The sequence below is a fragment of the Scophthalmus maximus genome, chromosome 11, assembly GCF_022379125.1.
Source record: "Scophthalmus maximus strain ysfricsl-2021 chromosome 11, ASM2237912v1, whole genome shotgun sequence".
Classification (NCBI taxonomy): Eukaryota; Metazoa; Chordata; class Actinopteri; order Pleuronectiformes; family Scophthalmidae; genus Scophthalmus; species Scophthalmus maximus.
The window spans coordinates 25,287,141-25,315,000 of NC_061525.1; the positions used below are offsets into that span (position 1 = coordinate 25,287,141).

A 27,860-nucleotide genomic window follows, 5' to 3' on the forward strand; every position below is an offset into this window, starting at 1 on the left:
ATAGATCTCCACCAGGTGACAATCTGATCAAAACCCCTTTGCGTTGTATCATGAACCTTTAATTAAACTCAAAAATGAAAAACACCAGAATGATTCATCAAGTTTTATTTATTGATCAGGTTGATTACAGAGTTAATAACCAAGTCTTGAAAACGGATTCATCAATAAATCACATATTATACATTTATCAAACTAAACTCACTGATTTATAAAAATGATTTCACATCACTCATCACATAAAATCACCTGAAGAATTTTTATCATAATAAAATATAAAAGTTTAAAATTCTACTTTTGCCTTCACATGAGAAAAAAAGGTAAATTTATTCATAATTCTGAGGAAAACGTGTCATTAGTTTGTTTTAGAAAAAGTAAATTGTACGTAAATGAAGTTTTTATCACATCTGAACTATTTTTTGGAAACTTAATTCAGAACCTGATGTTTTTTTTCCTCTATTCTACTTTACATTAATACTTCATCATTAGTTTAGACATAAACTCTTCACATTTCTATCACATGACCAAAGTTAATTTTATAACAAAAGTTTCGTCATAAAACCTCAGATGTAGAGTTTGACCAACATGGCCTTATTAAGACGATTCCCAAGAACAATCAATTAAATGAAGGTAGATCAACACACCGAGTCTGATCAGTTAGTACTTCTAAGCCTGAAGGGGGCGCCCACCAGTCGACTCGCCTCCGACACTGTCCAGGTGCATCATGGGAAATGCAGGCTCCAGTGTTTTGGGACTGAATATAAAAACGTCACGATTTCTTCTTGTAACTAAATCTAAATATAGAGATTTAATCATTCCATCCATAAAATATGAAAAATGTCAATCTACAATCAAATGATCAGAGTGATGATACGTTTACATCATGTGACGCCACAGAAAGTAAAAAGTAAATTATGTTTCACAAAATAAATTGACCGAAAACACGAGTGAGCTCAGAGCAAACTTCGTTACAGCAGGATGTGGTGAGCTTAGCATAAAGACTGGAAACAGCTATCTTAGCTTAGCTCTAAAACTCACTGCTGGTTACTGCTGGAACCATTTTGTGATAAACAGCAGAGGTTTCAACACATAAATCCTGAAAACACACACCTCACATTCATCTGAACAATGAAGAAAGAACCCTGTAATGCTAATGTCTACATAAAACAGACTAGACTCCTGATCACTTGAGTGTCTGTAGACGTGAGACGGATCAGGTTTGTTCTCGAGATGAGATCAAATGAAACGTCTCATAGTTAAAATAAGGTTGAGCCTACGAGACACAGCTGATCTCCTCTGACAGAGCACAAACCACAACGCACCCTCAAATAACTTTAAATCACAGGAGTAACAGCTTCATCCACCCTTACCCCCTGACCCCAGACCCCTCAGTGGCCCCAGGAGGATCCATGGTCTCGTCAGGCCTCGTCAGGTTTGGGACTCTCTGGGAGGGTCATAGAATCCACAGACTGTTCATCAGGGTCTGGAAGCAGCTCCTCCTTGTCACTGCAGAATAAATACATGAATGAATAAAGGTTCTGCTTCATCTCCCCAACACGAACATCTGCCTTTATACAACAAGAGTGAAAGGAGAAAGCCCACAAGACAAAGTGTGGACAGATGTTTACGTGTGGTTCACCAGCAGGTGTCAGCTCTGAGCCACAGCTGTTGACTTTACCTGACAGAGGGACGGCGGGACAGGCGGTGACGTCTCAGAGAGATGAGGACGAGTGTCACCAGCAGCAGCACAGAGATGGCAGCCAGAGTGACGAAGACGAAGAAGGCTGGAGGAGAAAAGATGAAGATCAGAGGCTCTTATTGTGAAAATCAGTTTGAAACCAGAGCCAGCAGGAAACAAACTCAGGTCTGATTCATAAGAGTCAAGAGGAAAAACTGACCTGCCGTCCAACGGTGACGAGTTTTACCACGACTGTCAAACGAACCTGGAAGAGAATGACATGATGTTAAGAGAAAGACGAGAACGACATGATGTTAAGAGAAGAACCGGGTGTTAAGAGAAGGACATGATGTTACGAGAAGGACATGATGTTACGAGAAGGACTGGATGTTAAGAGAAGGACATGATGTTACGAGAAGAACCGGATGTTAAGAGAACGACATGATGTTAAGAGAAGAACCGGATGTTAAGAGAACGACATGATGTTAAGAGAAGAACCGGATGTTAAGAGAACGACATGATGTTAAGAGAAGAACCGGATGTTAAGAGAACGACATGATGTTAAGAGAAGAACCCGGTGTTAAGAGAATGACATGATGTTAAGAGAAGAACCCGGTGTTAAGAGAAGGACATGATGTTACGAGAAGGACCGGATGTTACGAGAACGACTCGATGTTAAGAGAAGAACCGGATGTTAAGAGAACGACATGATGTTACGAGAAGAACCGGATGTTAAGAGAACGACATGATGTTACGAGTAGGGCCAGATGTTAAGAGAACGACATGATGTTACGAGAAGAACCGGATGTCACGAGAAGAACCGAATGTTAAGAGAAGGACCGGATGTTACGAGAAGAACCGGATGTTAAGAGAACGACATGATGTTACGAGAAGAACCGGATGTTACGAGAAGAACCGGATGTTAAGAGAAGAACCGGATGTTAAGAGAAGAACCGGATGTTAAGAGAAGAACCGGATGTTACGAGAAGGACCGGATGTTACGAGAAGGACCGGATGTTACGAGAAGGACCGGATGTTACGAGAAGGACCGGATGTTAAGAGAAGAACCGGATGTTACGAGAAGGACCAGATGTTATGAGAAGAACCGGATGTTAAGAGAAGAACCGGATGTTAAGAGAAGAACCGGATGTTACGAGAAGGACCGGATGTTACGAGAAGAACCGGATGTTAAGAGAACGACATGATGTTACGAGAAGAACCGGATGTTAAGAGAACGACATGATGTTACGAGAAGAACCGGATGTTAAGAGAACGACATGATGTTACAAGAAGAACTGGATGTTAAGAGAAGGAACGGATGTTACAAGAAGAACTGGATGTTAAGAGAAGGAACGGATGTTACAAGAAGAACTGGATGTTAAGAGAAGGAACGGATGTTACAAGAAGAACTGGCTGTTAAGAGAAGGAACGGATGTTACAAGAAAAACTGGCTGTTAAGAGAAGGACCGGATGTTACGAGCAGGACCGGACGTCTCGACAGGGGCCCCACAGCTGTAAACTGAATTTGTCTACTGCTTCAGTGAATCTAATCAAAGTTTGTTAGTTACCGTCTCGGCTGCAGTGGGTCAAACACTCCTCCATGCTGCCATAACGGTTATGGTTTCCGCGACAACCACCGTACAAGAATGACTGACAGGTGCCAGTGTTGTGGTCGAAGTAGAACTTGGGGAAGGCAGCACGGCAGGGACCGGGGTCAGGAGTCACTGTACACTGATCTGAGACAAAGACAGTTGATTAATGATTAATTATTTACTATTTACTGCTAGCAGTCGGTTCCTGTTAGCTATATCGGGTTCGGCCCGGTCAGAGCAGTGAAATCGCAACAAAGAGAGAGACAAGCTTCCTCCAGAATCGCTTACTCCCCCTTCAAAGAAGGGACACATGTTTGTTTGTTTCAGGACTTTCTCACCTTTGTAATCTGAAGAAACATCATCAGCTGAAGATTTCTTAGAGGACGGAAGAACTGACACTGAGGGACGAGACGTTCAACATCTGTCGTTAGTAATTACCTCCTGACTCGCCTGAGCAATTGTACGAGACTCACCTGGGCAGGTGTACGAGACTCACCTGAACATGTAGCCATGCAGCTCTCCTTGCTGACATAGTTGTTCTTGTTTCCTCTGCAGCCTCCGTAGATGAATGATTGACAGATACCTGTCTGACTGTTGTAGAACCAATGCTGAAACGCTGCCCTGCAGGGACCAACCTGAGGCTCCGCCGCGCAGTGCTCTTATTGGATGAGAAGACAGACAGGTACGTTACATTTGTCCTGATTCAGGTGCTCTGGATCCTTCAATGCTCAAGTTTTGTCTATCAGACCAAAGGGCAGACGGAAGAGCTGCTGATCAAACATCTGGAAACCGATGTTTACAAATGTACTCTGGTATAAATTAACGGGAAACGAGCCAAGGGGCTCCAATGGTTCCATCATGTTCCGTCAGGCTCCATCAGGCTCCACTGAGGTGCAGATGGACAGAACAGATGTCAGAGCGAGAACAAACGTACCAGCATACTGATCAGCAGACATTTCTGTTGGAGAGTGAAAAACGTTATTGAGTCATCGTCTTCTTAGGACAAACTATCGACTGACGCTCAACTAACAATCTGACCTTACCTGTGTCCTGAAGGGGGACGGACTCAGTGGCAGCAGGTTCAGACTCTGGGCCTGAACCAAGACCAGAAGATAATGAGGTGAGGTAAATGTGAGGTCACTGTATTTATGATCTGTGTATTAAATATTGATTAAATATTGATTGACTGATTCTATCACTTTACCTGTGTTGAAGGCTGGAACCATTCGAGCTGCTTTGACAGGAGGAGGAGGAGGAGGAGTCGAATCGACAGGAAGAACTGAACCTGAACACACAAACACCTTTTAATTTCGTTCTGAATTGTAAGAATCTACTAGAACGTCATTGTTCTTAGGGTTCTCTTTCCAGGGAGTCAGAGTTAAGTCTAGAAAGGCGGGATGTCGCCCTAGACTTAAGACATACAGGGTGAATGAAGGAGGTGTATGAACACATACAGGGTGAGGGCTGGAGGTGTATGAAGACATACAGGGTTAGGGGTTGACACGGTTGACTCTCTTTCAGAGGCTGGAAAACTCCGCCAAGCGTCACCAGAGCAATAGTGAGGAGTTTTTTTAATTAAAACATGTACGTGTGGGCGGAGCCAAAGTTACACCATTGTGTGTTGGACTCATTGGCCGTTGCACTTTGTAAATAATTTGGCATGAACCGTCAATATTTGACATCATCAGAGTGTAGCTGGTTGCTATTGGTCGCTCGGTTGTCAGGTGAACTTTGTGATCATCACTTGTGGACGTGTTACCTGTGACTCCGCTACAGACGGACTCGCACTCCTCCTGAGAGTCAAAGTTGTTTGCGTTGGCATCACAGCCGCCATAGATGAAGCGGTGACATTGCTGATCGCTCACATTGTAGAAAAACTTTGGGAACGCCGCCCGACACGAACCGACCTTCATCGGCAGACGACAGTGAACTGAGAGGAGACACAAGAAACATGAACAGACTGATCCTGGAACTGTGGAGGGTTAGAATCCTGCTGCTCACAGAAACAGACAGGCAGAGAGAGAGACAGACAGACACTCTCTGTCTGTCTGTCTGTCTCTCTCTCTGTCTGTTTTTATATATATTTATTCATAGAGCTCTATTGTATCTCGGTTTTTAAAGGAGCTGTGCTCAGAACGACAATAAAAGAATCTTCTTCTTCTTCTTCTTCTCAGTGGTGTTGTGGAGAGACGACGTTGAGACAAAGTGTCGGTGAGTTTTCAGAGTGTCGTGTTCAACACACCAGTGGAACCGGTTCCACACTCGGTGACGAACACGACAACATGCCTCTGTCATGACTCAGCTTCTACCTCAATCAGCTGTTTGATCAACAGACGCAATCACTGATCTGAAGATCAAACCAAAACTACGTGGAGAGAATAAAACAGGAAGTGGACTGAAACATAAATCATTTATTTTTCATAAAACACAATGAGAGAAGAAAAAAAATCACGGATCTGCCCTTTAATCCAGAACAAAACTGAGACCAGGAACCATCAGGGTCAGAGTCATCCACCAGGTTCCCCTGGAGAACAGATCAATAAACTAATAAACTAACAGACGGATCAATAAACTAATAAACAAACACGAATCAATAAACTAATAAACAAACAGATCAATAAACTAATAAACAAACACGAATCAATAAACTAATAAACAAACAGATCAATAAACTAATAAACAAACAGACGGATCAATAAACAACTTCCTTGTTGAAGATAAAAACTGCAGCTGATGAACTAATGAATCATCATCAGACTCATGTCATTGATTATTGATTATTGAGGTTGTTAAACAGAAAAAAAAACTGTTTATTATGTTCTTATTGTTATGATCAGTTATCATCAGTACGTCTGACAGGTATCGTCTTTCTAATCGATTGATCAGAGAATAAACTGATCTCATCAGCAGGTTGTGTGTGTGCCCGCGCGCGCACCACGTGATTCCCTTCGATCGATACTGACATCATTGATTAGTTTAAAAGGACTCGACCAATAATCGATAACGAACGTGGCTCCTACTGTTGTTGCTCTCGTTGCTCCTCGGTTCGTGGGCCTCCAGCAGCGGGACGATGTGCCGCCTGACCCCGCTACTCGCCTCCACCTTCCTGCGGTAAACCTTGAAGTTGGAGCTGCGCGTGAGGACGCACGCGTCCCGGCCCAGAACCACGCAGCTCACCAGCTGGCACTGCGGCGCTCCGTCCGCCGGGTGACCCACCAGGGCCAGGTCACAGTTCGGCTTGACACAGCACGCCGCCTGGCATTCCTCCGGGTCCGACACCTCCTCCGGCGGGCCAAGGCGGACCGCTCCGGCGTCCGGGTCGAGAGCCTGATCCGGATCAATGGACGTGTCCCAGTCACAGTCTAGAGCCAGACCGGATCCGAGAAGGAACCAGAGCGCAAGTACACCGAGTGTGCGTTCGTTCATCTTCTCCTCTGCACCGGATCTGGATTTAGATTCTGTGTTTCCTTGTTTTAACTCGAGTGGAATCCGCGTCGAACCTCTTCGCTCCGCGGGAACAAGAGACAGTCACTTCCGCGTTCGGCCGCTTTTTGTTGTCGCAGATAAAATTACCTGAGCGACAGGTGAGGTCACTGTAGCCACGCCCACCTGCGGCGTCACCACCGCATTATGCTTCACACACACACACAGACACAAGCGCACCTTCAGTCTGAAACTGTCAGGTTACTGATCCTGGTCCTGGTCCTGGTCCAGGTTCAGGTTCAGGCTCCTGGCTCCTGGCTCCTGCTCCTGGTCCCTGGCTCCTGGACCAGGTTCCTGGTCCAGTTATTCCTGCTTTGTCCATTTGAAGCCTCCAGTTTCTGACATGTATAATAAGTGAATCGACTTTGTGTCCTGACATCTGAGACCATGAACGTCGTCACATGACGGAACACAGATCTTCAGCTGGTCTGGTTTGTCTGTGGTTTGTTGCTTCTGGTCACTTGAACCAGGACCAGGATCTGAACCCTGTGGTTCTGGCCCATCCCTCGGTAGAACCTCTCAGTGACGTATTATTACATCACAACATCAGTGAGACGTTCGGTTGCCGCCAATCTCTGATGCTAGACGAGAGGGTAGAGCCTGATGATCCTGGACATCTTCTGATTGGAGCAGACAGATTCTGACATCACTGACCTGTGATGTCACAGACCTGTGATGTCACAGAGGGACTGTTGTTGTCAGACTGGTTGTTATTATCACAGTAATTATATCAATACTCATCTTAAGTTTTTATTCAGAAAAAAGTGGAAATACAAGAATAAATGAACCAATCATTGATCAAACTGCTACTTATTAAATCACTTACTGGATGAATTCATAAAACATAACGATTGTTTGATCATCATTAAAACTGGTTCATGATTCATTCATTCATATGAATTAAATGGTAAAATGATTGATTGTTGTGGCAAGTCACAGGTTCATTTCCCGACAGGGAAACTATTCATTACTGTATTGATCACTTTGTTAATGATTCATAAACATTCCTCCACTTTACTGCAGAATGTGATGATTTCTAAATTTTCATTAGAAAAACATTGACAATGTAATAATCGTATTTACAATATTGATCTTAAAGTAATTGTTGATTAAAGTGCATCAGTGCTTTTCAAAATAAAATTGCTTGATGTCTTGATGTCCTGATTCAGGATCCACTAGGGGGCGGTCTTAATCTGAGACTGGACTGACCTGTAACACACACACACACACACACATGCATGCATAGTTACAGACACTGACAAACACAGTGTGTAACAACATGATGAAAACATGAACACACTCTAGAACTCTAATATGACTAACGTGAACTCTAATCTGACTAACATGAACTGTAATCTGACTATAATCTGACTCTTACGTGAACCCCTAATATGACTGTAATCTGTCTCTAATTTGAACTCTAATCTGACTGTAATCAGACTCTAACATTAACTGTAATCTGTCTCTTACGTGAACTCTAATCTGACTGTAATCTGACTCTTACGTGAACTCTAATCTGACTCTTACGTGAACTCTATGGAACTCCAATCTGACTGTAATCTAACTCTAACATGAACTCTAATCTGACTGTAATCCAACTCTAACATGAACTCTGAAGGAACTCTAATCTGAGTGTAATCCGACTTTTACGCGAAGTCTAATGGAACTGTGATCTGACTCTTACGTGAACTCTAATGGAACTGTAATCTGACTGTAATCTGACTTTTACGTGAACTCTAGTCTGACTGTAATCTGACTCTTACGTGAACTCAAATCTTACTGTAATCTGACTTTAACGTGAACTCTAATCTGACTCTTACCTGAACTCTAATCTGACTGTAATCTGACTCTAACGTGAACACAAATCTGACTTTAACGTGAACTATAATCTGACTGTAATCTGACTCTAACATAAACTCTAATCTGACTGTAATCTGACTCTAACATGAACTCTAATCTGACTGTAATCTTACTCTAACATGAACTCTAAAGGAACTCTAATCTGAGTGTAATCTGACTCTTACGTGAAATCTAATGGAACTGTGATCTGACTCTTACGTGAAGTCTAATGGAACTGTAATCTGACTGTAATCTGACTTTTACGTGAACTCTAGTCTGACTGTAATCTGACTAACGTGAACTCTAATCTGACTGTAATGACTCTAACATGAACTCTAATCTGACTGTAATCTGACTCTAATGTGAACTTTAATCTGACTTTAATCTGACTCAAGCTTGAACTCTAATCTGACTGTAATCTGAATCCCTGAGTCCTGGACCCGTACAGACTTTAGTGTCCCTGTCTCCAGCTCACCGACCTGATTGTGTCCGACTCCGTGTCCCAGGATTAGGCCCAGCAGTGAGTTGAGGACGTTGGCTGCACATAGAACCGTCTGCAGCGCGCTGGCTCCGCCCATCACACTGAACAGAACCACATTCCACTGAACCACATCATGAGGCCGCAGACACACTGACCACAGAGTCCGGTTGTACAGGTACTGAGACGGACTGAAGGGCCAGGGACGACATGAGAGACGGTCAGCTGCCGACTTTATTCATCTGTGTTTGTGTGTGTGTGTGTGTGTGTCACACCTGTCAGGGAGGGGGTGCAGTGGAACCCCCCAGGTCGGACCGGTGGTGGTGTTGTAGAGACAGAGGGGACCCTGAACGAGACCAGTGGCACTGACCAGACAACAGATGCCAGCAGCCAACAGACACACACCTGAGTGCAGCACCTGACACATCATCTGGAGACACGTGTTCCTCGAATCACACATCTGGAGACACGTGTTCCTCCAATCACCAACTACAGTTTGACAAATAAACCTCTGATTGGACGAGGCAGCGTCAGCTCACCTGACTCCTGAAGGCCCAGCAGCCTTTGGTTCTGCTGCTGCGAACAAACGCTCGTGCTCCGAGTAGAACCTGGAACCAGACGTGACGTTTCATCAAAACTGATTTCTGAATGTTTCTTTAAACACGTACGACAAACACGAATCAACACGCACCAGGAAGCCCGACCCCCAGAGGCCGGTTGCCCATTTGGCCTCTCTGGTCACGTGACCCTCTAACAGGAAGTGGATCTTAAGCTCAGGAAGCAGCAGCAGTATGTTGGACAGAATGCAGATGATCGCCATGGGAACCAGAGACACACCGACACACTGCAGACACCTCGACACACACATCTGTTCACGTGATGATCAGAACCATTATATGAACAGATAAGATGTTCAGTGGTGATTTGAGTGAATCAGGAGAACACAGTTTTCTGGTATTTTAAGGATGAACTGTGACGTTCAAGTGTGTTTGTGCATCACAACTGAATTGATCACAATTTGATGTTCTTCTAACTCGTTACATACAATCACAATATTCATCTACATTCTTACATTCATTACTTTCATTTATTCTTATATTTTTACACTTGGATTTCGCGACTGACACCTGCTGCTGTAACGTTCATCTATTTCATATCAAAATTATTCATCACATAACTAAAAATCTGTGATTAAAAGGTTTAAAGATCGGAGATTGAAGCTGTCATGATCTAAAAAATAAAACACAAGTTCACTCACCATGAACAGAAGCAGCTGCTGATCCAGTTCAGTCAGTCTGAGGAACAAACATATTGGACACAATAACACGCCCACACGCAGGGAGACACGCCCAGACATGGGATGACACGCCCACACGTGGACACATTTGGTCAGTGAAGATCAATAAGAAAGGAAGAACCCTTACCCCATCATTACGAACACTGCTAATCAATAAATATTGATCACAAACTGATCATGACGTCACAGTGTAATGATGAAGTTGGTGAGTTTCATATGAAGAGGAAATGAACTGAAAACATAGAATCATGTTCATCAGATCAGTGACGAAGGCTGACTCGTTTGTTCACTTCGTCTTTTTCTCAATTTTTAGTTTTTCTAAAAATCACTCGTCTAATTTTAGATCAGCTTGAGTCACAGTTTGTTCCAGAACCACTCACACACACACGCGCACTCTGTGTAATCAGATTTGTGTCTGTAAACATCTGTAAATGTATAGATCTGATCATGTGTAGATATTAATAATATCATAGATATTAAGTGTTAAGAGTTGGAAACAGACGATTCATCGCTAACGACTCGTCTCACCTGATGTCTGACGGACGAGCGGAGGAGTTTTGTAAAAATAAAAGACAGAAACAGAAACATGAGTCTCACATCACGAGAAGATGACACGTCAACATCATGTGACCAGAGAAATCACAGACTTCCTCTGAACTCGTCTGAAGTTTGACATCTGATCTGTGACATCATCGAGTCGTGTCAGACAGGAAGTGCAACTCTCCACCTCATGACATCACCAATCATCGTTTTCAGATCAAATCATGGGACTGAAACATTTTCACTTTATGTTTATTGGAAAACAGAGACATCTCCTTTTATTCTGACTGGGTTCATGACCTCCGCAGGCTTGGGTCACGACCCCTGCAGGGCCTCTGCTTCAGGACAGGATCAGTCTCAAGTGAACACGCTTCAAGTTATCGTTACATAATCAATATGATCATCTTGCTCAAAATGATGATGCGTTCAGGTCTTGTAGGAGAATGTGTAACTCGCAGCATCATATCACATCAAGTCAAAACCATTACTGAGAAAAAAAACATAACCACCAAACGTGTCCGTCGTCCGACAGGACCTGAACGCAGTGCTAAAGAAAGCCCTTTTCTGATTGGTCAGCCACTCGTCTGAGACGTTCAAACTCTCCAGACGTCATGGAGCATTTATGAATGATATGAATGGATATAATGAAGCCGTCCACATACTTCTGTCCGTTCACACCAGCAGGTCTCCGTCAAGAGAACATCTCTGTCAGCGTCGTCTGTCTCCGTCCTCTGCTAGAGGAGGACTGTGTCGCAGGTGAGGAGGAAGCGGGGCTGGGGGAGGAGGCAGGGCTGGGAGTGTCGATGTTGACCTCCACCTTCCCTCCTTTGTTCTGCCGGAGCAGATAAGCGTCTACAGATCCTTTGCGTCTGTCGGTGGATCTTTGTTTCTCTTCGTGGTCGAGCTCCTTCTGCAGCAGCAGAGCGAGTTGTCGGTCGTCATCCTCCTGCTGTCGTCTGCTCAGCAGCTCCACCTCCCACTGGGGCGCCCCCTGTCGGGACAAGAGCTCCGCCTCCCACTGGGCCACCCCATGTTGGGACAAGAGCTCAGCCTCCAGAGAGGACGAGGAGGGGCAAGATCGTTTGCCGATCTTTACCTCCTCCTCCTCCTCCGTCGTCGTCCTCGGCTCTGAACTCTTCCTTTTAGTCACAAGAGTTCGTCCATCTGCGCTCAGCTGACTCTGGTGGACGTGCGGACGCGCCTCCATGACGACCACATTCTCCTCAAACAACAGAAAGTCGACGTTGGTAGAGTTCAGATCAGATTCATATTTCATCCACTGTTAAATTAAAACATCTGACCTGGAGGTTTGAACTGACCTTGTTATCAGTGATGCTGGAGGCTGAGCTGGAGGCGGGGCTACAGTCTGACGGTGATGTTTTAGTCGGACGAGGACAAAAGAACCTGAAACACATCAAAGAAAAAGTAAAGTAAAGTAAATCAGTAAAGTAAATCAGTAAAGTAAAGTAAAAAGTAAATAAGTAAACTTAAGTAAAGTAAATAAGTTCAGTAAAGTAAATAAGTAAGATAAATAAGTTAAGTAAAGTAAATAAGTAAAGTAAGTCATTAAAGTAAAGTAATGTAAAGTAAGAAAAGTAAAGTAAATAAGTAAAGAAAATAAGCAAAGTAAATAAGTACATTAAATAAGTAAATGAAGTAAGTAAATAAATAAATTTAAGTAAGTAAAGTAAGTACAGTAAATAAGTAAAGTAAATAAGTACAGTAAAGTTAAGTAAATAAGTTAAGTAAATAACTACAGTAAAGTAAGTAAATAAAGTAAACAGTAAATAAGTAAAGTAAACAGTTAAGTAAAGCAAAATATAGTAAATAAGTAAAGTACAGTAAATAAATAAGTAAGGTAAATGAGTAAAGTAAGTAAAGTTAAGTAAAGTAAAGAAGTAAAGTAAAGTAAAGTAAAGTAAGTACGGTAAAGTAGTAAAATAAGTAAAGTAACCCTAACCCTTTAATGTCAATAAATATAAATGATGATGTCACTGAAGTTAGGGCAGTGCCGCCCCCTACAGGCCACCGTCTGAACCGACCTGTCAATGAATCCGGAGACGGCCTCCTTCTTCCTCTGGGCTGGAGTCACTTCCTGGGGACCCGCAACAGAGTTCTGAGGAGAATGAGAGTAAAAGAGAATCAGCCAATCACTGTGCACATCTGACATGATGTCACCGTTTGAACCTCAGTTGGAATAAAAAGACTGACCAGCTGGTTGCTCAGCAACCGGGCCACTCGCTCGTCCTCTTCTCGCCTCCTGCTCTCGTCCTGCAGCAGCTGCTGCTCCTCAGCCAACAGCCTCTGGATGTAAAGCTCACTGGCTCTGAGCTCCTCCTCCTCCATCACCCGCTTCTCCTCTGTCAGCTGCCCGTCATCGTCACAATGTCATCGTCACAATGTCATCCTCTAAATGTCATCCTCAAAATGACATCGTCATATCACATGTGAACATCTGACTTCACACATTTACCAGAGAATCTGAACTCACCTTAATGACCTGGTCTTCATACTCCTGCCTCAGTTCACCAGGACGACTCACTGTGGGAGAACACACACACACTACACACACACACACACACACACACACACACACACACACACACACACACACACACACACACACACACACACACACACACACACACACACACACACACACACACACACACACGTAAACACCAGACTACACAGACAGCAGTATTATGGGATGTGGGTGTGAGGCGTCAGTACCTCCGGGGTCGTCCTCATCCTCCTGACCCGCCAGGCGTCGCTCACACTGACGAGGGAAGCGAGTCTGGATCCGACGCCACAGCTGCTCATCGACCAGCGTCTTGTTCCTGCTGTTCACACGAGCCCAAGTGGAAACTCGCTTCCTACACATCGGACAGCACAGAGTGGCTTTGTCCACTGTCTCCAGGAAACAGGCCTGAGAGAGAGACAGGTCAGAGACAGGTCAGAGACAGACAGGTCACAGAGTCAGACAGTTCAGAGACAGATAGACAGAGAGAGACAGTGTGTGTGTGTGTGTGTGTGTGTCTTTTACCTTGCAGAAGGTGTGTGTGTGTGTGTGTGTGTGTGTGTCTTTTACCTTGCAGAAGGTGTGTGTGTGTGTGTGTGTGTGTGTGTGTGTGTGTGTCACCTTGCAGAAGGTGTGTGTGTGTTTGTGTGTGTGTGTTACGGTGCATAAGGTTTGTGTGTGTGTGTGTTACCTTGCAGAAGGTGTGTGTGTGTGTGTGTGTGTGTGTTACGGTGCAGAAGGTTTGTGTGTGTGTGTGTGTGTGTGTTATCTTGGGGAAGGTGTGTGTTACGGTGCACAATAATAATAATAATAATAAATTTCATGTATAGAGCACTTTTCATTGCTAAAAACAATCTAAAAACAACTCAAATGACAGGTGTGTGTGTGTGTGTGTGTGTGTGTGTGTGTGTTACGTTGCAGGTGTGTGTTATCTTGCAGGTGCGTTTGTGTGTGTGTGTGTGTGTGTGTGTTACTGTGCAGAAGGTGTGTTTGTGTGTGTGTGTGTTACCTTGCAGAAGGTGTGTGTGTGTTAGTGTGTTACTGTGCAGAAGGTGTGTTTGTGTGTGTCTGTGTGTTACCTTGCAGAAGGTGTGTGTGTGTGTTATCTTGCAGGTGTGTGTGTTTACCTTGCAGAAGGTGTGTGAACAGGGAAGTGTTACTGGCTCTATGAAGATCTCCAGACAAACTGAGCAGCGACAGTCGTCCAGAGACAAAGGAGCTGACCTCTGACCTCTCCTGTCTGACACCGAGGACACGTCCATGTCCTCCTTTTCCTCCTAAGACAGAAACACTGTGAGTTGACGACCGTGACATCTCAGAAGATGAACTCGATACGTCCAACTGTGCTGCAGGGGCGGAGTTTATAAAGACACATTCTACTAGTGAGCCAACAACAATGGCCGACTTCAAGTCCTCAACATCTCAGGTTTAGTCGGAAGTCAGCCACCAGTTTATTGTGCTGTGTGAATGTAGGGACCTCATCGTTTCACACAATGCATTGACAAAGTAATACGATGTGTTTTTGTTTCAGTCGACATTAAAGAATCAGTTTGTTTCTGATATAAAGATTTTCTGACAAAGTCTTGAACTAAATCACAATGAACAGATAACGTGAACTTCAGCTGTCAATCAAACTGTATCCACGCTCAGAACGTTATGGTCTTTGACTGTAACTGGATCATAATGTACAACATGAACATCATGAACCATAAAGTGCTGACTGACGTCAGAGATCAAGTGAGAAGTCGAGTCCCCTGCCGGTCAGGACACAGAACACAGGCTTCACCCGGACCCGGTGACTACGTTCAGTGGCCCGTGGAGGTCCGTGTGACCGCGACCTGACCGGAAACCAAACCGGGGTCAGGCTGAAACGACCGAAACGACCGTAACGGCAGGTCAACGGGTCACCGGTAAACTCACCTGCGTCTGAAGCTTCAGCTCATGCTACAGTTAGCTTCAGGCTAACAGTTAGCTTCAGGCTAACAGTTAGCTTCAGCGGCTTGGACGTGTCACCAGACGTGTCACCGCGGGCAGGTAGCTGCTCTTCGGAGCAGCTGTCCGTGACTCCACGGGGCTTTATGTTCACTGGGCCGTGGGTCTAACGGAGACTCACCGGCGGATAAACGGGCTCACCGGAGGACGACCTGTTAGCACCGAGGACCCGCGGGAACTGACTGTTGGTGCAGTGCGCATGCGCCACATTATCCTGGCGCTGCCGTCAGGACCGTCGTAAACCGCAGCTCCAGCGCGAGAACCCGCAGACGTGCTCATGATCGATAGTCAATCTGATATTTTCGAGTTCAACACTTTATACTTGACGCTTCTTAAGAAGGTTGAATGTTCAAACCAATTTTTTATTTATAGAAACATTATTTGTCTCCATCTAAAATATTCTTTTCACAAGTCAGATTTAATGGTTCCGTCTGTATTGTTGTAATAATTCATAAAGATTAATAATCATAATCTCATGATTAAAAATGAAAAACTTTCTCAAACAATATGTTTATGTTTATTTTATGAAAAACATTTTAAAAACATACTGATGAATGGGATCAATCAGATTAATTATTCACATGAACCATGACCGACTCTGGGTCAATTTGTTACCAGAGGTGTTGTATTTGTGATTTGTTGATAAAAGATTTAAAGGGACAACGGGATGAATTCAGTAGAACGTCATGACTCATTGATCTTTATTGTCACAGTGACGGGTTTGTTAGCTCCTGTGTCCAGGGGAACTCGTCCCCTTGTTCCAGAGTCTTTGGGTCGGCGTCTCCGCAGCAGTGTTTCTTCAGCTGCCGGGAGTCGGAGAAGCCTTGACGGCAGCGGTCGCAGGAGTACAGCCTCTCGCCCGTGTGGATCTGCATGTGGGACTTGAGCTGGTTGGATTGCCTGAACTTCCTGCTGCACACCACACACTGGTAGGGCTTCTCTCCGGTATGGACCTTCAGGTGGCGGTGATAGTTCTGCGGCGCCCTGAACTCTTTGCCGCACTGTTCACACCTGTGAGGTTTGACTCCGGTGTGAAGAAGCTGATGCAGTTTCAGCTGCGATAAGAGCATGAAACTTTTCTGGCAGACGCTGCAGAGGTACGGCCGGTCGCCGCGGTGCTGCCTCATGTGGTACAGGTACATGTGTCGCTGGTAGAAGGACCGGCCGCAGATGTCACAGTTGAACTCTTTTTTCTCGGCATGGCACTTCTCGTGCGTCCTCAGCGTGGTGCTACTGCTGAAGCACTTCAGACAGATCTTACAGCAGAACGGCGTGACCCCAGTGGGCCTGCGTCTCCCCTGCCTCCCGTCTTTGTTATGAACCATCTGCTGGTGTTTCTGCAGCTGACAGTTGTAGAAGAACGTCTTCCCACACACGTCGCACATGAACGGCTTCTCCACACCGTGAACCAGCATGTGGGTCTTCAGGGCCCACGTCCCTGTAAACGCCTCCCCACACTGATCACACCTGAGACACACAGGAAACAGGAAGTGAAGGCAGCCATCAGAGACAGGAAACAGGAAGTGAAGTGGACATAAGGGGTGTGGTCCAATAGTCAGTTTTTCTGAGAAAGGTTCACACTGAGTGAAGTGTTTCCTCAGCAAATGATAATGTTCAGATTCTCTAAGTGCTTAGGAAAGGAGCTTCAATGCTTCCTTTCCTAAGCCTCTCTCCCCATGTATTTACATTACATGTCACTAACTCTGTTTTCTCTCTTGTAGTGTATCTCTGACTCAAGAGCTGCAGGATCCAAACCCCTCAATATTGTAATATTGAAGTCACTATGTAAAGTGCCTTGAGACAATGTATGTTGTGATTTGGCGAAATACAAATAAAATTGAATTGAATTCCTATCTCCTTCAGCATACAGGGTACACATAGGGTACAGTGGAACTTCCTATGTGAGAATAAAGGAGAAATAGACCAACAACTAATTGCGGCAGCGATATTTAACATGACGCGTCATGAACAAACGTAAACGATTAAATCTGAATAAGAAGAAAAAGAAGAAGAAGAAGAGACGCACATCATCATGTGAGACATCATTTTCATCTGATGTCACAGGTTGTCATGGTGATAAATATGAGTGACAGGAGCAGAGCAAACATTCTCAATGTCACATTGAAGAAGCTGAAATCAGAGAATTAACACTTTTCTTTTCATAAAACTACTCGAACCGATTAATCATTATCAAAATAGTTGGCGATTAATTTAGATGTTGATTACTTATCGATTGATCGATTGGGAGCGATTTCTTTACAAAGTGCTCACAGTGTTGTGTTGGGTGGTCCGCACCATTTTTTGGTTTTCAATCTACGGAGCAGGTCTGAGCCGAAAACCCGGATTTCTTTTCGGCGCACACACAAAAGCAACATCTGACGGACGGGAGGAAATATTCACCGACTTTTACCAAACGTGTTGCCGCTCAAACACACACACGCTAGTTGTGTATACTTGTGTTTACCTGAAGGGCTTCTCTCCATTGTGCAGCCTCAGGTGTCTCCGCAGGTTGTATTTCAGGCCGAAGCTCATGCCGCAGGTCTGACACATGAACGGTTTCTCTCCGGAGTGAACCACGCGGTGCTGTAACAGACCCATACGAAACTTGAACGCCTTGTCGCACTCGCTGCATTTGTATGGTCGCTCGTCTGAGTGCGACCTCTTGTGGACACGGAGGTTACTGGCAGTGGAGAAGCTCTTTCCGCAGGTCGGACATTGGTATGGCCGGGCGCCAGTGTGGACAGTCTGGTGATCTCTGAGGGTCTTCTTCCTCTTAAAGCTCTTCTCGCAGACGTCACATTTGAAGGGCTTGACTTTGGCGTGCGACACTTCGTGGTAGCGGAGAGCGCTAGAGGAGGTGAAGGTGCGGTCGCAGGTGTGACACCGGAGTGGCGTCTTCTCGAGCCGGTGAGTCGCCTGATGGACTCGGAGCTGTCGCAGCAGTTTGAACTTCCTGTGGCACTGGTCGCAGCACAGCAGCTTGTCAGGGTCTTTCTCCTGAGCGTCCCTAAGCTCGTGGCTCAGCTGGTGGCGCTGCAGCGTCTTGGCTTTGTAGAAACCTTTATCGCAGGAGCCGCAGGGAAACGGCTTCAGATGACATGACACATGTTTCTTCAGTTGGTGTTGGTGATGGAAACCTTTGTCACAGAGTTCACAGAAGAACCTCTTTTCTTTGTACAGCTCCCTCCTCCTCCTCCTCTCCTCCTCCTTCTGCGCCTCCTCACTCACACCTGCACACACACAACAGGGTGGTGATGTCACAGCTCATTCACATCAGAAGAGCATCTGGGTCCAGCTTCTGTTTCTGTTTCATTTGAACTTTTAAAGCTCAAAAACCTTTTGACCCTATTGTGAGCCCATAGATTTCACCTGGCTGAGTCCCCATGCACGTCTGATGTTCTTCTTTCTCTGCAACAGTCTTCTGAAAAACACGACAGTGATTCTACTGTTAACATTAGTATGTTTGACCAATCGGCCCCAAATCAGAGGTCAATGATTAACAGGAGGTTCAACATCACCGAGCAATCATTTCCCCTAATGTTCATAAAGGGTATTTATGCTAATCTAACAAAGTTTAATAAAACTCAGTGAAGAGTCTTCAACGATGATTTTCATTTCACACGCCTGATGATCAGATTTAATTTCGAGCTCACTATGTCAATACAGGGTTAGGGTTAACCCAATCCTAATCTAATAATCAATACATCAAATCGATGTCAGACATTTTTACAGAAAACTGATTTAAATGGGTTAGGGTTAGGGTAACCCTAACCCTAACCCTATAATTTTACAGACTAAACCTTTAATCATGAATCCAAACAATAACTCTCAGGTTAATGAACAATTAAATGAATCAGAGATCAAATTAATAAAGACACTTCTAGCGAGTCGAGGGTGTAGGGACCAGTCTAGTTGTATTGAATCGAGGGTGTAGGGGCCAGTTGAGGGTGTAGGGATGAGTCAAGGGTGTAGGGGTGAGTCAAGGGGATAGGGGCGAGACGAGGGTGTAGGTCGATTCGAGAGTCTAGGGGCCAGTCGAGGGTGTAGGGGAAAGTCGAGGGACTAGGGGCCAGTAGAGGGGATAGGGGCAAGTCTAGGGTCTTGGGGCCAGTCGAAGGGATAGGGGCCAGTCGAGGGTGTAGGGGCCAGTCGAAGGGATAGGAGCGAGTCGAGGGTGTGGGGACGAGTCGAGAGTCTAGGGGCCAAGTTGAGTTGAGTCGAGTGGATCAAGCAAACCGAACATTACCTCTGATGTCTTGTGATCAGTGTGATTATCAGACTTACATCCACAGCTGGTTCTTCTTGTTTTGTGGGCAGGTCCTCACTGACGGTCACTGATACACCTGTGAGCACAGGCAGTGGTGATCCCTTGGACTGGACTGATTCTAAAACCACCTCAGTCTTGATGTCGGCCAGACCAAGACCAGGGGGGGGATCTGGTTTCTTCTGCAGCACTTGGGGGCTGGTGCTGCTCTGCCCTGCAATTGGTCCAGGGAGCGGCTGGCTGATGATGACCAAAGGGACCTGTGGGCTGCGACCGGCTGTGTGTGTGCTATTGGTGGAGTTGAGGATGGCCATGGCCAGAGTGGTGGGGTTGGCCGCAGGTTGGTCTATGTCCAGTGACAGAGAAGATCCGTCTGTAAGATTCAGTTCATCACAAAACAAATAACTGATAAAAAAACCCCACAAATTATTCTGAAAAAGTCTGAAAATACTTCTGGGCGGAGTGTGAGACATATTGAGAGAGACGGAAAGCGAGGAAGAGTGAAAGTGAGAGTGACACAGATTGAGAAGGAGACTGAGACTGAGTGAGACAGAGTGAGAGCGAGACTGAGTGAGAGTGAGACAGAGCGAGACTGAGTGAGAGTGAGACAGAGCGAGAGCGAGAGTGAGACAGAGCGAGAGCGAGTGAGAGTGAGACAGAGCGAGACTGAGTGAGAGTGAGACAGAGTGAGAGTGAGAGCGAGACTGAGTGAGAGAGAGCGAGACTGAGTGAGAGTGAGACAGAGTGAGAGTGAGAGCGAGACTGAGTGAGACAGAGCGAGACTGAGTGAGAGTGAGACAGAGTGAGAGCGAGACTGAGTGAGACAGAGCGAGACTGAGTGAGAGTGAGACAGAGTGAGAGCGAGGCTGAGTGAGAGTGAGACAGTGACAGTGAGAGCGAGACTGAGTGAGAGTGAGACAGAGTGAGAGCGAGACTGAGTGAGAGTGAGACAGAGTGAGAGACAAAGTGAGAGAGACTGAGTGAGAGTGAGACAGAGTGAGAGTGAGTTACAGTGACACAGATTGACAGAGTGAGACAGACTGAGTGAGAGTGAGACAGAGTGAGAGTGACAGAGTGAGATACTGTGAGACAGACTGAGACAGAGAGTGAGACAGACTGAGACGGAATGTGACAGAGAGTGAGACAGAATGAGACAGAGAGTGAGACAGACTGAGGCAGAGAGTGAGACAGACTGAGATAGAGTGAGACAAAGAGTGAGACAGAGACAGAGTGAGACAGAGAGTGAGACAGAATGAGACAGAGAGTGAGACAGACTGAGATAGAGTGAGACAGAATGAGACAGAGAGTGAGACAGAATGAGATAGAGTGAAACAGAGAGTGAGACAGAATAAGACAGAGAGTGAAACATGCTGAGATAGAGTGAGACAGAATGAGACAGAGAGTGAGACAGACTGAGGCAGAGAGTGAGACAGAGTGAGACGGAGAGTGAGACAGAGAGTGAGACAGAATGAGACAGAGAGTGAGACAGACTGAGATAGAGTGAAACAGAGAGTGAGACAGAATAAGACAGAGAGTGAAACATGCTGAGATATAGTGAGACAGAGAGTGAGACAGAATGAGACAGAGAGTGAGACAGACTGAGAGTGAAACAGAGAGTGAGACAGAATAAGACAGAGAGTGAGACAGAATGAGACAGAGAGTGAGACAGACTGAGATAGTGAGACAGAATGAGACAGAATGAGAAAGAGAGTGAGACAGAGTGAGAGAATGAGACAGAGGGTGAGACAGACTGAAACAGAATGAGACAGAGAGTGAGACAGACTGAGATAGAGTGAGACAGAGAGTGAGACAGACTGAGATAGAGTGAGACAGACAGAGTCAGAGAGTGAGACAGAATGAGACAGAGTGAGACAGAGTGAGACAGATTGAGACAGATTGAGATAGAGTGAAACAGAGAGTGAGACAGAATGAGACAGAGAGTGAGACAGACTGAGATAGAGTGAGACAGAATGAGACAGAATGAGACAGAATGAGAAAGAGAGTGAGACAGTGAGAGAATGAGAGAGAGGGTGAGACAGAATGAGACAGAGAGTGAGACAGACTGAGATAGAGTGAGACAGAGAGAGAGACACTGAATGAGACAGACTGAGATAGTGAGACAGAGAGTGAGACAGACTGAGACAGAGAGTGAGACAGACTGAGACAGAGAGTGAGTGCCTCACGAGCTTTGAGATAAAGGATGTTGAGATTTGGTGCGATACAAATAGAAATGAATTGAGTTGAGATGCTTCAGAAATATTCTCCCCTCAGGTAATGATGTGTTCAGGTTCCCTCCCCTTCAAGTTATGATGTGTTCAGGGTTAGGGCTGGGCAATAAAACGATAACGATATGTATCGCGATAGACACGTAATCAATATCAATAGAAAATGTGTGCGATAGAACGTTTCGATTTTTTTTTTCCTTGTTGGAAGAAACTGGAGCAAAGAGTCGAGCTACACCGGCACTCATCCTCAGGTACCTAGCAACATATGGAGTGACACGCCTAATAGCCAATCATTAAACAGTATCACGTTTGGTTGCACCATCTAGTTGGCTTGTTTGTGTTTCTTAGGTCATAAAAATGTTCAATAATTATCGATATCGACCAATATGAAACACTTATATCGTGATACAGTTTTCAGCCATATTGCCCAGCCCTATTCAGGGTCCCTGTGATATTTTGTGATGTTCACCAACCTGCTGGTTTGATCTTATAAAGAGTTTGCCTCTGGTTTTTCTGGGCTGCAGAGTTTTCCTGGTTCTTCAGTTGAGACTGGAGACGTTTTACTTCGTCCTTCAGAGCTTCGGTTTCCTTCTCCAAACTAATGTACAGTTCTCTGAAGATGCTGCAGATTTTACGAACAGCCTCTCTGGACATCATGTTGAGGACGTTGTTCAGCTGAATCAGCAAGAGAGAAAGATGATGTTTAAAGATACATGAAGTGGGTAACGTCTCTTCTGTGTTTGACCTTTGTATCTCTGGTTATGGTGTTAAAATACTGACTGTTACTTTTCATCTAAATTTCCCTCCAGCTAAATCTTCATTCACTAAACCTGCTCAGACATTAACCAAACTACAACTGAACAATCATTACATTATCTAACATCAGTCATTATTTACTTTCTTTTTCAATTGATGTCATAGTAACTGAATCACACTGGACTCTGACGTATTATGACGGACATTTATGAAGTAAATACTCTATTAATCAAACAATGAACTGGTCTCCAGATTTATTCACACAAATAACCATAATTTAATTATCTGATATTTTCTGAATGTTTGTTTGACAATAGGAATTAAATAAAAATAAATGTTGGAGATTTGACACTAATTACTAAAAAGTGCTTTAATTCATTGATAAAACCTGACAAATTATCATTTTTATTAACATTTCTACTGTTGTTGTCATTTAACTAATGTGTGTGGGCCTCAGCTCTCTGAAGGTCAAACATCCGTACCAAAACTTTTTTCTCCTGACACTTTATTCATATTTTACGATGGTGTCTTGTTAACAACGACATGATGAACTCTGTGTTTCACACATCAGAATTTTTTTTAACTTTATTTTACTTCTGTTAAAACAAACAAACATCTTCTGTTTGTTGTCAGGACAAACAAGATGGCGGCCGTCTTCGTGTCGGAGGATATTTAGGTCAATGTGTGACGGAAGCAGTTTCACTCTGACGCCTCATTAACGCGACGTCATGAGTTTTGCTGTGATAACCGAAGCAGGAAGTGACGGCAGATTTCCCTCTGGAGCTCTTCGTCTGTCTCTTCTCTTCGTTTACATCATGTGACGTCTGTCCCCTGGTCTGTCCTCAGTCCTCACCCCGGTGTCCTCGCCGTCGGTCTCCCGCTGTCCGAGTCTCTGCTGGAGGACGGACACCACACACTCCACCGCCGCCTCCATGATCCGCTCCGTCTGACCGTTAAAAGTTCTTACCGCCGCCATGTTGGCTCGCTCTGTCCCGCCGAACGACAGCAGCGGGTTTACCGGGAGCAGATGGTCTATGACCGGGACCCGGAGCCGCAGGTCCGGTCAGGTTCAGCTGCGCGGCTGCGGCTGCAGAGAGACCAACTTGCCGCTGTGGGAGAAACGAAACGGACAGGAAGTGAATATGCTGACTCATAGTTTACATCCGGGTCAAATTTTAGGCGCGCTCAAACTGGAGGCTGGATTTCTTCCTGTCGCCTTTCTCTCACCACTTGTCCTTCACCTCAACGGAGACGTCATGAGGTGAAGGAAAGGTGTCAACGACTCATAGGACTTACGAAAAGAGAATCCGACCCCACTGACACTGAACTACGTCATCACGTGACGGCGGATGTTGTTGATGCGTCTGTCGCATAGGTCTGTCATAGTGAAACTACACATTTCTGAAGATGACCTACAAAAAGCATCTTAAAGGCGACTTGGCCTCGTGACTTCTTATCGGGTTGATTCATGTTAAACATATTTATTCATCACTGAGGTTGGAACTGGAATAAAAACAATAATCTAGGCTACAATACTGAAAAAAGGTTGTGACATTGAGAACAAAAAACAACATTTATAAAAGAAGATACAAACTGCTCTTTGTGTACAAGTCTACATTTTCTTGTTTAAAATATATTTCGGTTGCTGAGAAAAGATATTTTCAGTTCATAAAGAGAAGCATTTAACCATCAGTTACTCAGAAGAAGTACATTATATTATAACGACAATAACATGACACAAACCCTAACCCTAACCCTAACCCTAAGTAGAAAAATTTCAACCATACAATAATTAAATGTATTTGTTGTTCATTCCAGTTGATGATTGAACAACGAGATGTAAGAGTGTGATGGACAAACATGTTTCTGTAGACATTAATATGTAAACAGACATGTATGTTGTTATTTGTACCCACACAAATGTACTTATATTCATAGAAACATTTCACCTCTTCAACCAAACTCAGCACTCTGCTCCATATGAACTGAACAGCACTCTAGCGCCCTCTCATGGCAGCTCCTGCTGAGTGCTAACCCTCTGTGCTAACCCCCTGTACTAACCCTAACCCTCTGTGCTAACCATCTGTGCTTGTGCTAACCCTCTGTGCTAACTCTCTGTAATAACCTTAACTCTCTGTGTTAACTCCCTGTGCTAACCTTAACTCCCTGTGCTAACCTTAACCCCCTGTACTAACCCTAACCCTCTGTGCTAACCCTCTGTGCTAACTCTCTGTAATAACCTTAACTCTCTGTGTTAACTCCCTGTGCTAACCTTAACCCCCTGTACTAACCCTAACCCTCTGTGCTAACCATCTGTGCTAACCTTAACTCTCTGTGCTAACCTTAACCCTCTGTGCTAACTCTCTGTGCTAACCTTAACTCTCTGTGCTAACTTTAACCCTCTGTGCTAACTCCCTGTGCTAACCTTAAGCTTCTGTGCTAACTCTCTGTGCTAACCCTAACCCTCTGTGGTAACATTAACCCTCTGTGCTAACCTTCTGTGCTAACCTTAACCCTCTGTGCTAACCTTAACTCTCTGTGCTAACCTTAACTCTCTGCGATAACTATCTGTGCTAACCTTAACCCTCTGTGCTAACTATCTGTGCTAATCTTCTGTGCTAACTCTCTGTGCTAACTTTAACTCTCTGCGCTAACTATCTGTGCTAACCCTGTACAGTAAGATATATGATACAGACAACACAATTAAATAATGTGATATTTTTACTTTATTTGCAGCACAAGATGCATCATTGTGTGTCTTTTTTTTCTTCCTGTGTTTAGAGATAAACATCCTGTGTTCCTGTGTTTAGAGATAAACATTTTCTTCATTTTAAAAAGTGAAACATCAGTGCGACATGATGATGAAACAGATTCACTGAAGCCTGATTGGACCTCTAATGATGATGTCATCTTGTTCAAGAATCACACACTATGCTTGGAAACACTCAGGGAATCTGGTATTCATAAACTATATTTCAACACTGCTGTGAAAAACTCAAACTGAAACCAATATTTCTGCTCACATGATGGAGATGTGTGTGTGTGTGTGTGTGTGTGTGTGTGTGTGGTGGATGGCGGGGGACGACGACACTGAAGAAGATTTGACTTTATTTTCAGTTAAAACTTTGTGCACATGACATTTTGTGTTTACATACAGACGGTAAGTAGTCAGTCAGTAGTCAGTCAGTAGTCATGTTTATTTGTACGTTTCCCTGTGATGTAACAGTGAACATTTTTTGTGCTTGGATCACATCATTGATTTATTAAATCAGATCAAACAGTCGTTGACATGTGGGTTATGTCAACGAATGTTTGATGTGATTAACCCTAACCAGGATCAGGACTGAACCAGGTTTAGATACGAAAGGATCTGGGTCTCAGTGTTCCAGGTCTGGACCTGGAACCCGGAACAGTACAGGAATAAATCAGGTCTGGATTGTAAAGAGTATTTTTATCCATTGTGGTATCCTTGGTAACTGGCCTGTTTACTTTGAAACTTTGACCCGGAAGGAGACGCGACCCTGAAACTTGTCCCGATCATCATCGTTACGCAGGTGTGACCCCTCGACTCGACACTCCACCATCTGCTCCACGTCATAGTCGTCTTTGGTCAACAACAACTTGACTGCGACAAGAGGCTGCACATAGTCCGACTGTAGATAAACAGAGAGGTTGACATGGTAACATAACAACAAAAGGATAATGTATTAAGATGATGATAATTCATGATCTGCTCCTCTGAGTTTCTTTTAGTATTTTTAAGTTTGCTCTTTTATCTTCATCATACAGTTTGGGTCCTGGAATATTATCCCTTGAAATAATAATAATAATAATAATAATAACAGTATAAACTCACATGTGCTTTCTTGCCATAGTATGGGAAAAACATTTTATCCAACCGGCCCTCAGATGGGAAGTACTGCATCTGTAAAGGATTGTCTCTCTACCACAGAGAGAGAGAGAAAATGATATTGTTTGAATACAATAATAAAGAAGTAATAATGATAATAATAATGATTAAAGCTACAAGCAGCTGAACTCGCTCCCTCGTGGACGTCAGGACACTGGTTGATCCAGTTGTCCATGTTTTCAGACATGTTGTGAACGAGTAACAACAAGCAAACTAAAGTGTAAAAAAAAGGATTAAGGTATAAAACGTGAACTTCCCTGTTGCCACTAGGTGAAGCTACTATTGTTCCTGAAAATTGCCATGTGGATGTCTTCAGGCTGGAACTCCATTCAGACTAGAAAATTTATGTGAGTCCCAACAACTTCCTGTTTCATGGCAGAGAATTGAAATTCACCGAGCTGCCAAGGAAATGTGTTTGGATGAAACTTCTCTACCTGGTCAACTGCTGGTTTTTACGCCCAACAGGGCCATGTCTCGGGGGGGGGGGCATGATGCTGAGGTTAGGGGGCTTTTGTGTGTTACCTTTGCAGTACAGTTGATGAAGGGATCTCCTTGTGGCTTCAGTCCAACAACCTGTTGACAAAGACTGTGTTTTTTATTTCATTAAAATTGATTGAAGTTATGTTTCTGACAATTCTTTTTTTTATTTTTTTAAAGATTATTTTTTTGGTATTTATCTGCCTTAAACTTGACAGGACAGCTAGGTGAGAAAGGGGAGAGATGACATGCAGGAAATCGTCACAGGTCGGATTCAAACCCTGGACCTCTGCGTCGAGGAATAAACCTCAAAGTATATGTGTGCCTGCTCTATCGACTGAGCCACCCCGGACAATGTTTCTAACTCTTCATGAAGAAATTCATGTTCAAGCTAAAGTGTTTGACCTCCAACCTGTTGGCAACCATAGTATCTGTGAATGACCTGACTGACAGCTGCCTCCACTGAACTGAGACACAATGTGTTCTTGATTCTCATTCACTGTTACAAAAAAAAATGAACTCATCATGAACAAGCATAAACACTCTGTTGTTGTTCTGACCCGGTTCATCTTGATGATGATGCAGGGTTTCCCCTCAGCGAATCCGAAGCTGTTGTCGGTCAGACCAGAGCACTGACGCAGCGTGCTACGTTTAAACTGACAAACTTTCTTTAATGGTTTGTCGTCCTGTTCAGTGTATTCATCCACCAGACACAAGTCATTACGCTCTTGAAGGCTGTCGTTATAATCTGAAAACAAAACATGGTGATATTAAGTGATTGTGCTCGAGGAGAGAAATTAATGTCTCTTTT

The 27,860-nt window shown here is 44.3% G+C and overlaps 5 protein-coding genes across 19 annotated transcripts in view; all 5 read right to left on the reverse strand.

The window, feature by feature from the left end:
• Positions 1 to 90: 90 nt before the first annotated feature.
• Positions 91 to 6,829, reverse strand: spint2 (serine peptidase inhibitor, Kunitz type, 2). 2 transcript variants are annotated; one of them, XM_035621930.2, is made up of 11 exons: positions 6,288 to 6,828; positions 5,027 to 5,197; positions 4,472 to 4,552; positions 4,311 to 4,361; positions 4,202 to 4,225; positions 3,764 to 3,925; positions 3,606 to 3,665; positions 3,244 to 3,411; positions 1,896 to 1,940; positions 1,676 to 1,781; positions 91 to 1,503 (listed from the first exon to the last, which is right to left on the reverse strand). In XM_035621930.2, the coding sequence occupies exons 1-11, from the start codon at positions 6,691 to 6,693 to the stop codon at positions 1,416 to 1,418; spliced, it is 1,362 nt and encodes a 453-aa protein (XP_035477823.1). In that variant the 5' UTR covers positions 6,694 to 6,828; the 3' UTR covers positions 91 to 1,415. The 2 variants fall into 2 exon arrangements, with proteins under 2 accessions (XP_035477823.1, XP_035477824.1); XM_035621931.2 differs by lacking the exon at positions 4,202 to 4,225 and having other exon boundaries at positions 6,288 to 6,829.
• A 657-nt stretch (positions 6,830 to 7,486) lies between these two features.
• LOC118298553 (transmembrane 4 L6 family member 5) lies at positions 7,487 to 11,012 on the reverse strand. Of its 8 annotated transcripts, none has more exons than XM_035621999.2 (7): positions 10,893 to 11,012; positions 10,326 to 10,362; positions 9,759 to 9,911; positions 9,607 to 9,675; positions 9,343 to 9,527; positions 9,069 to 9,258; positions 7,487 to 7,959 (listed from the first exon to the last, which is right to left on the reverse strand). In XM_035621999.2, exons 2-7 carry the CDS (start codon positions 10,326 to 10,328, stop codon positions 7,939 to 7,941), a joined length of 621 nt encoding a protein of 206 aa, XP_035477892.2. In that variant the 5' UTR covers positions 10,329 to 10,362; positions 10,893 to 11,012; the 3' UTR covers positions 7,487 to 7,938. The 8 variants fall into 8 exon arrangements, with proteins under 8 accessions (XP_035477892.2, XP_047191472.1, XP_035477890.2 ...); XM_047335516.1 differs by having other exon boundaries at positions 9,759 to 9,921; XM_035621997.2 differs by having other exon boundaries at positions 9,759 to 9,935.
• A 128-nt stretch (positions 11,013 to 11,140) lies between these two features.
• rnf168 (ring finger protein 168) lies at positions 11,141 to 15,691 on the reverse strand. 2 transcript variants are annotated; one of them, XM_035621951.2, is made up of 8 exons: positions 15,346 to 15,691; positions 14,553 to 14,702; positions 13,638 to 13,833; positions 13,396 to 13,466; positions 13,116 to 13,271; positions 12,947 to 13,020; positions 12,224 to 12,308; positions 11,141 to 12,126 (listed from the first exon to the last, which is right to left on the reverse strand). In XM_035621951.2, the coding sequence occupies exons 2-8, from the start codon at positions 14,685 to 14,687 to the stop codon at positions 11,596 to 11,598; spliced, it is 1,248 nt and encodes a 415-aa protein (XP_035477844.2). In that variant the 5' UTR covers positions 14,688 to 14,702; positions 15,346 to 15,691; the 3' UTR covers positions 11,141 to 11,595. The 2 variants fall into 2 exon arrangements, with proteins under 2 accessions (XP_035477844.2, XP_035477845.2); XM_035621952.2 differs by having other exon boundaries at positions 11,141 to 12,123; positions 15,346 to 15,689.
• Positions 15,692 to 15,911: 220 nt separating this feature from the next.
• On the reverse strand, positions 15,912 to 24,144 carry LOC118297029 (zinc finger protein 345). 6 transcript variants are annotated; one of them, XM_035621868.2, is made up of 7 exons: positions 23,890 to 24,143; positions 23,516 to 23,771; positions 22,380 to 22,581; positions 19,702 to 20,054; positions 18,787 to 18,859; positions 17,882 to 18,647; positions 15,912 to 16,884 (listed from the first exon to the last, which is right to left on the reverse strand). In XM_035621868.2, the coding sequence occupies exons 2-7, from the start codon at positions 23,636 to 23,638 to the stop codon at positions 16,125 to 16,127; spliced, it is 2,277 nt and encodes a 758-aa protein (XP_035477761.1). In that variant the 5' UTR covers positions 23,639 to 23,771; positions 23,890 to 24,143; the 3' UTR covers positions 15,912 to 16,124. The 6 variants fall into 6 exon arrangements, with proteins under 6 accessions (XP_035477761.1, XP_035477763.1, XP_035477760.1 ...); XM_035621870.2 differs by having other exon boundaries at positions 19,702 to 20,027; positions 23,516 to 24,144; XM_035621867.2 differs by having other exon boundaries at positions 23,516 to 24,143.
• Positions 24,145 to 25,752: 1,608 nt separating this feature from the next.
• LOC118298358 (sodium/potassium-transporting ATPase subunit beta-3-like) overlaps positions 25,753 to 27,860 on the reverse strand; it is a 5,771-nt gene continuing 3,663 nt past the window's right edge. The window contains exons 4-7 of the mRNA XM_047335509.1: positions 27,610 to 27,797; positions 27,095 to 27,145; positions 26,519 to 26,605; positions 25,753 to 26,315 (exon numbers count right to left, since the gene is read on the reverse strand). Of these exons, the coding sequence (XP_047191465.1) occupies positions 26,148 to 26,315; positions 26,519 to 26,605; positions 27,095 to 27,145; positions 27,610 to 27,797 (494 nt within the window). The 3' untranslated portion in view covers positions 25,753 to 26,147. The remainder of the gene's footprint in view (positions 26,316 to 26,518; positions 26,606 to 27,094; positions 27,146 to 27,609; positions 27,798 to 27,860) is intronic.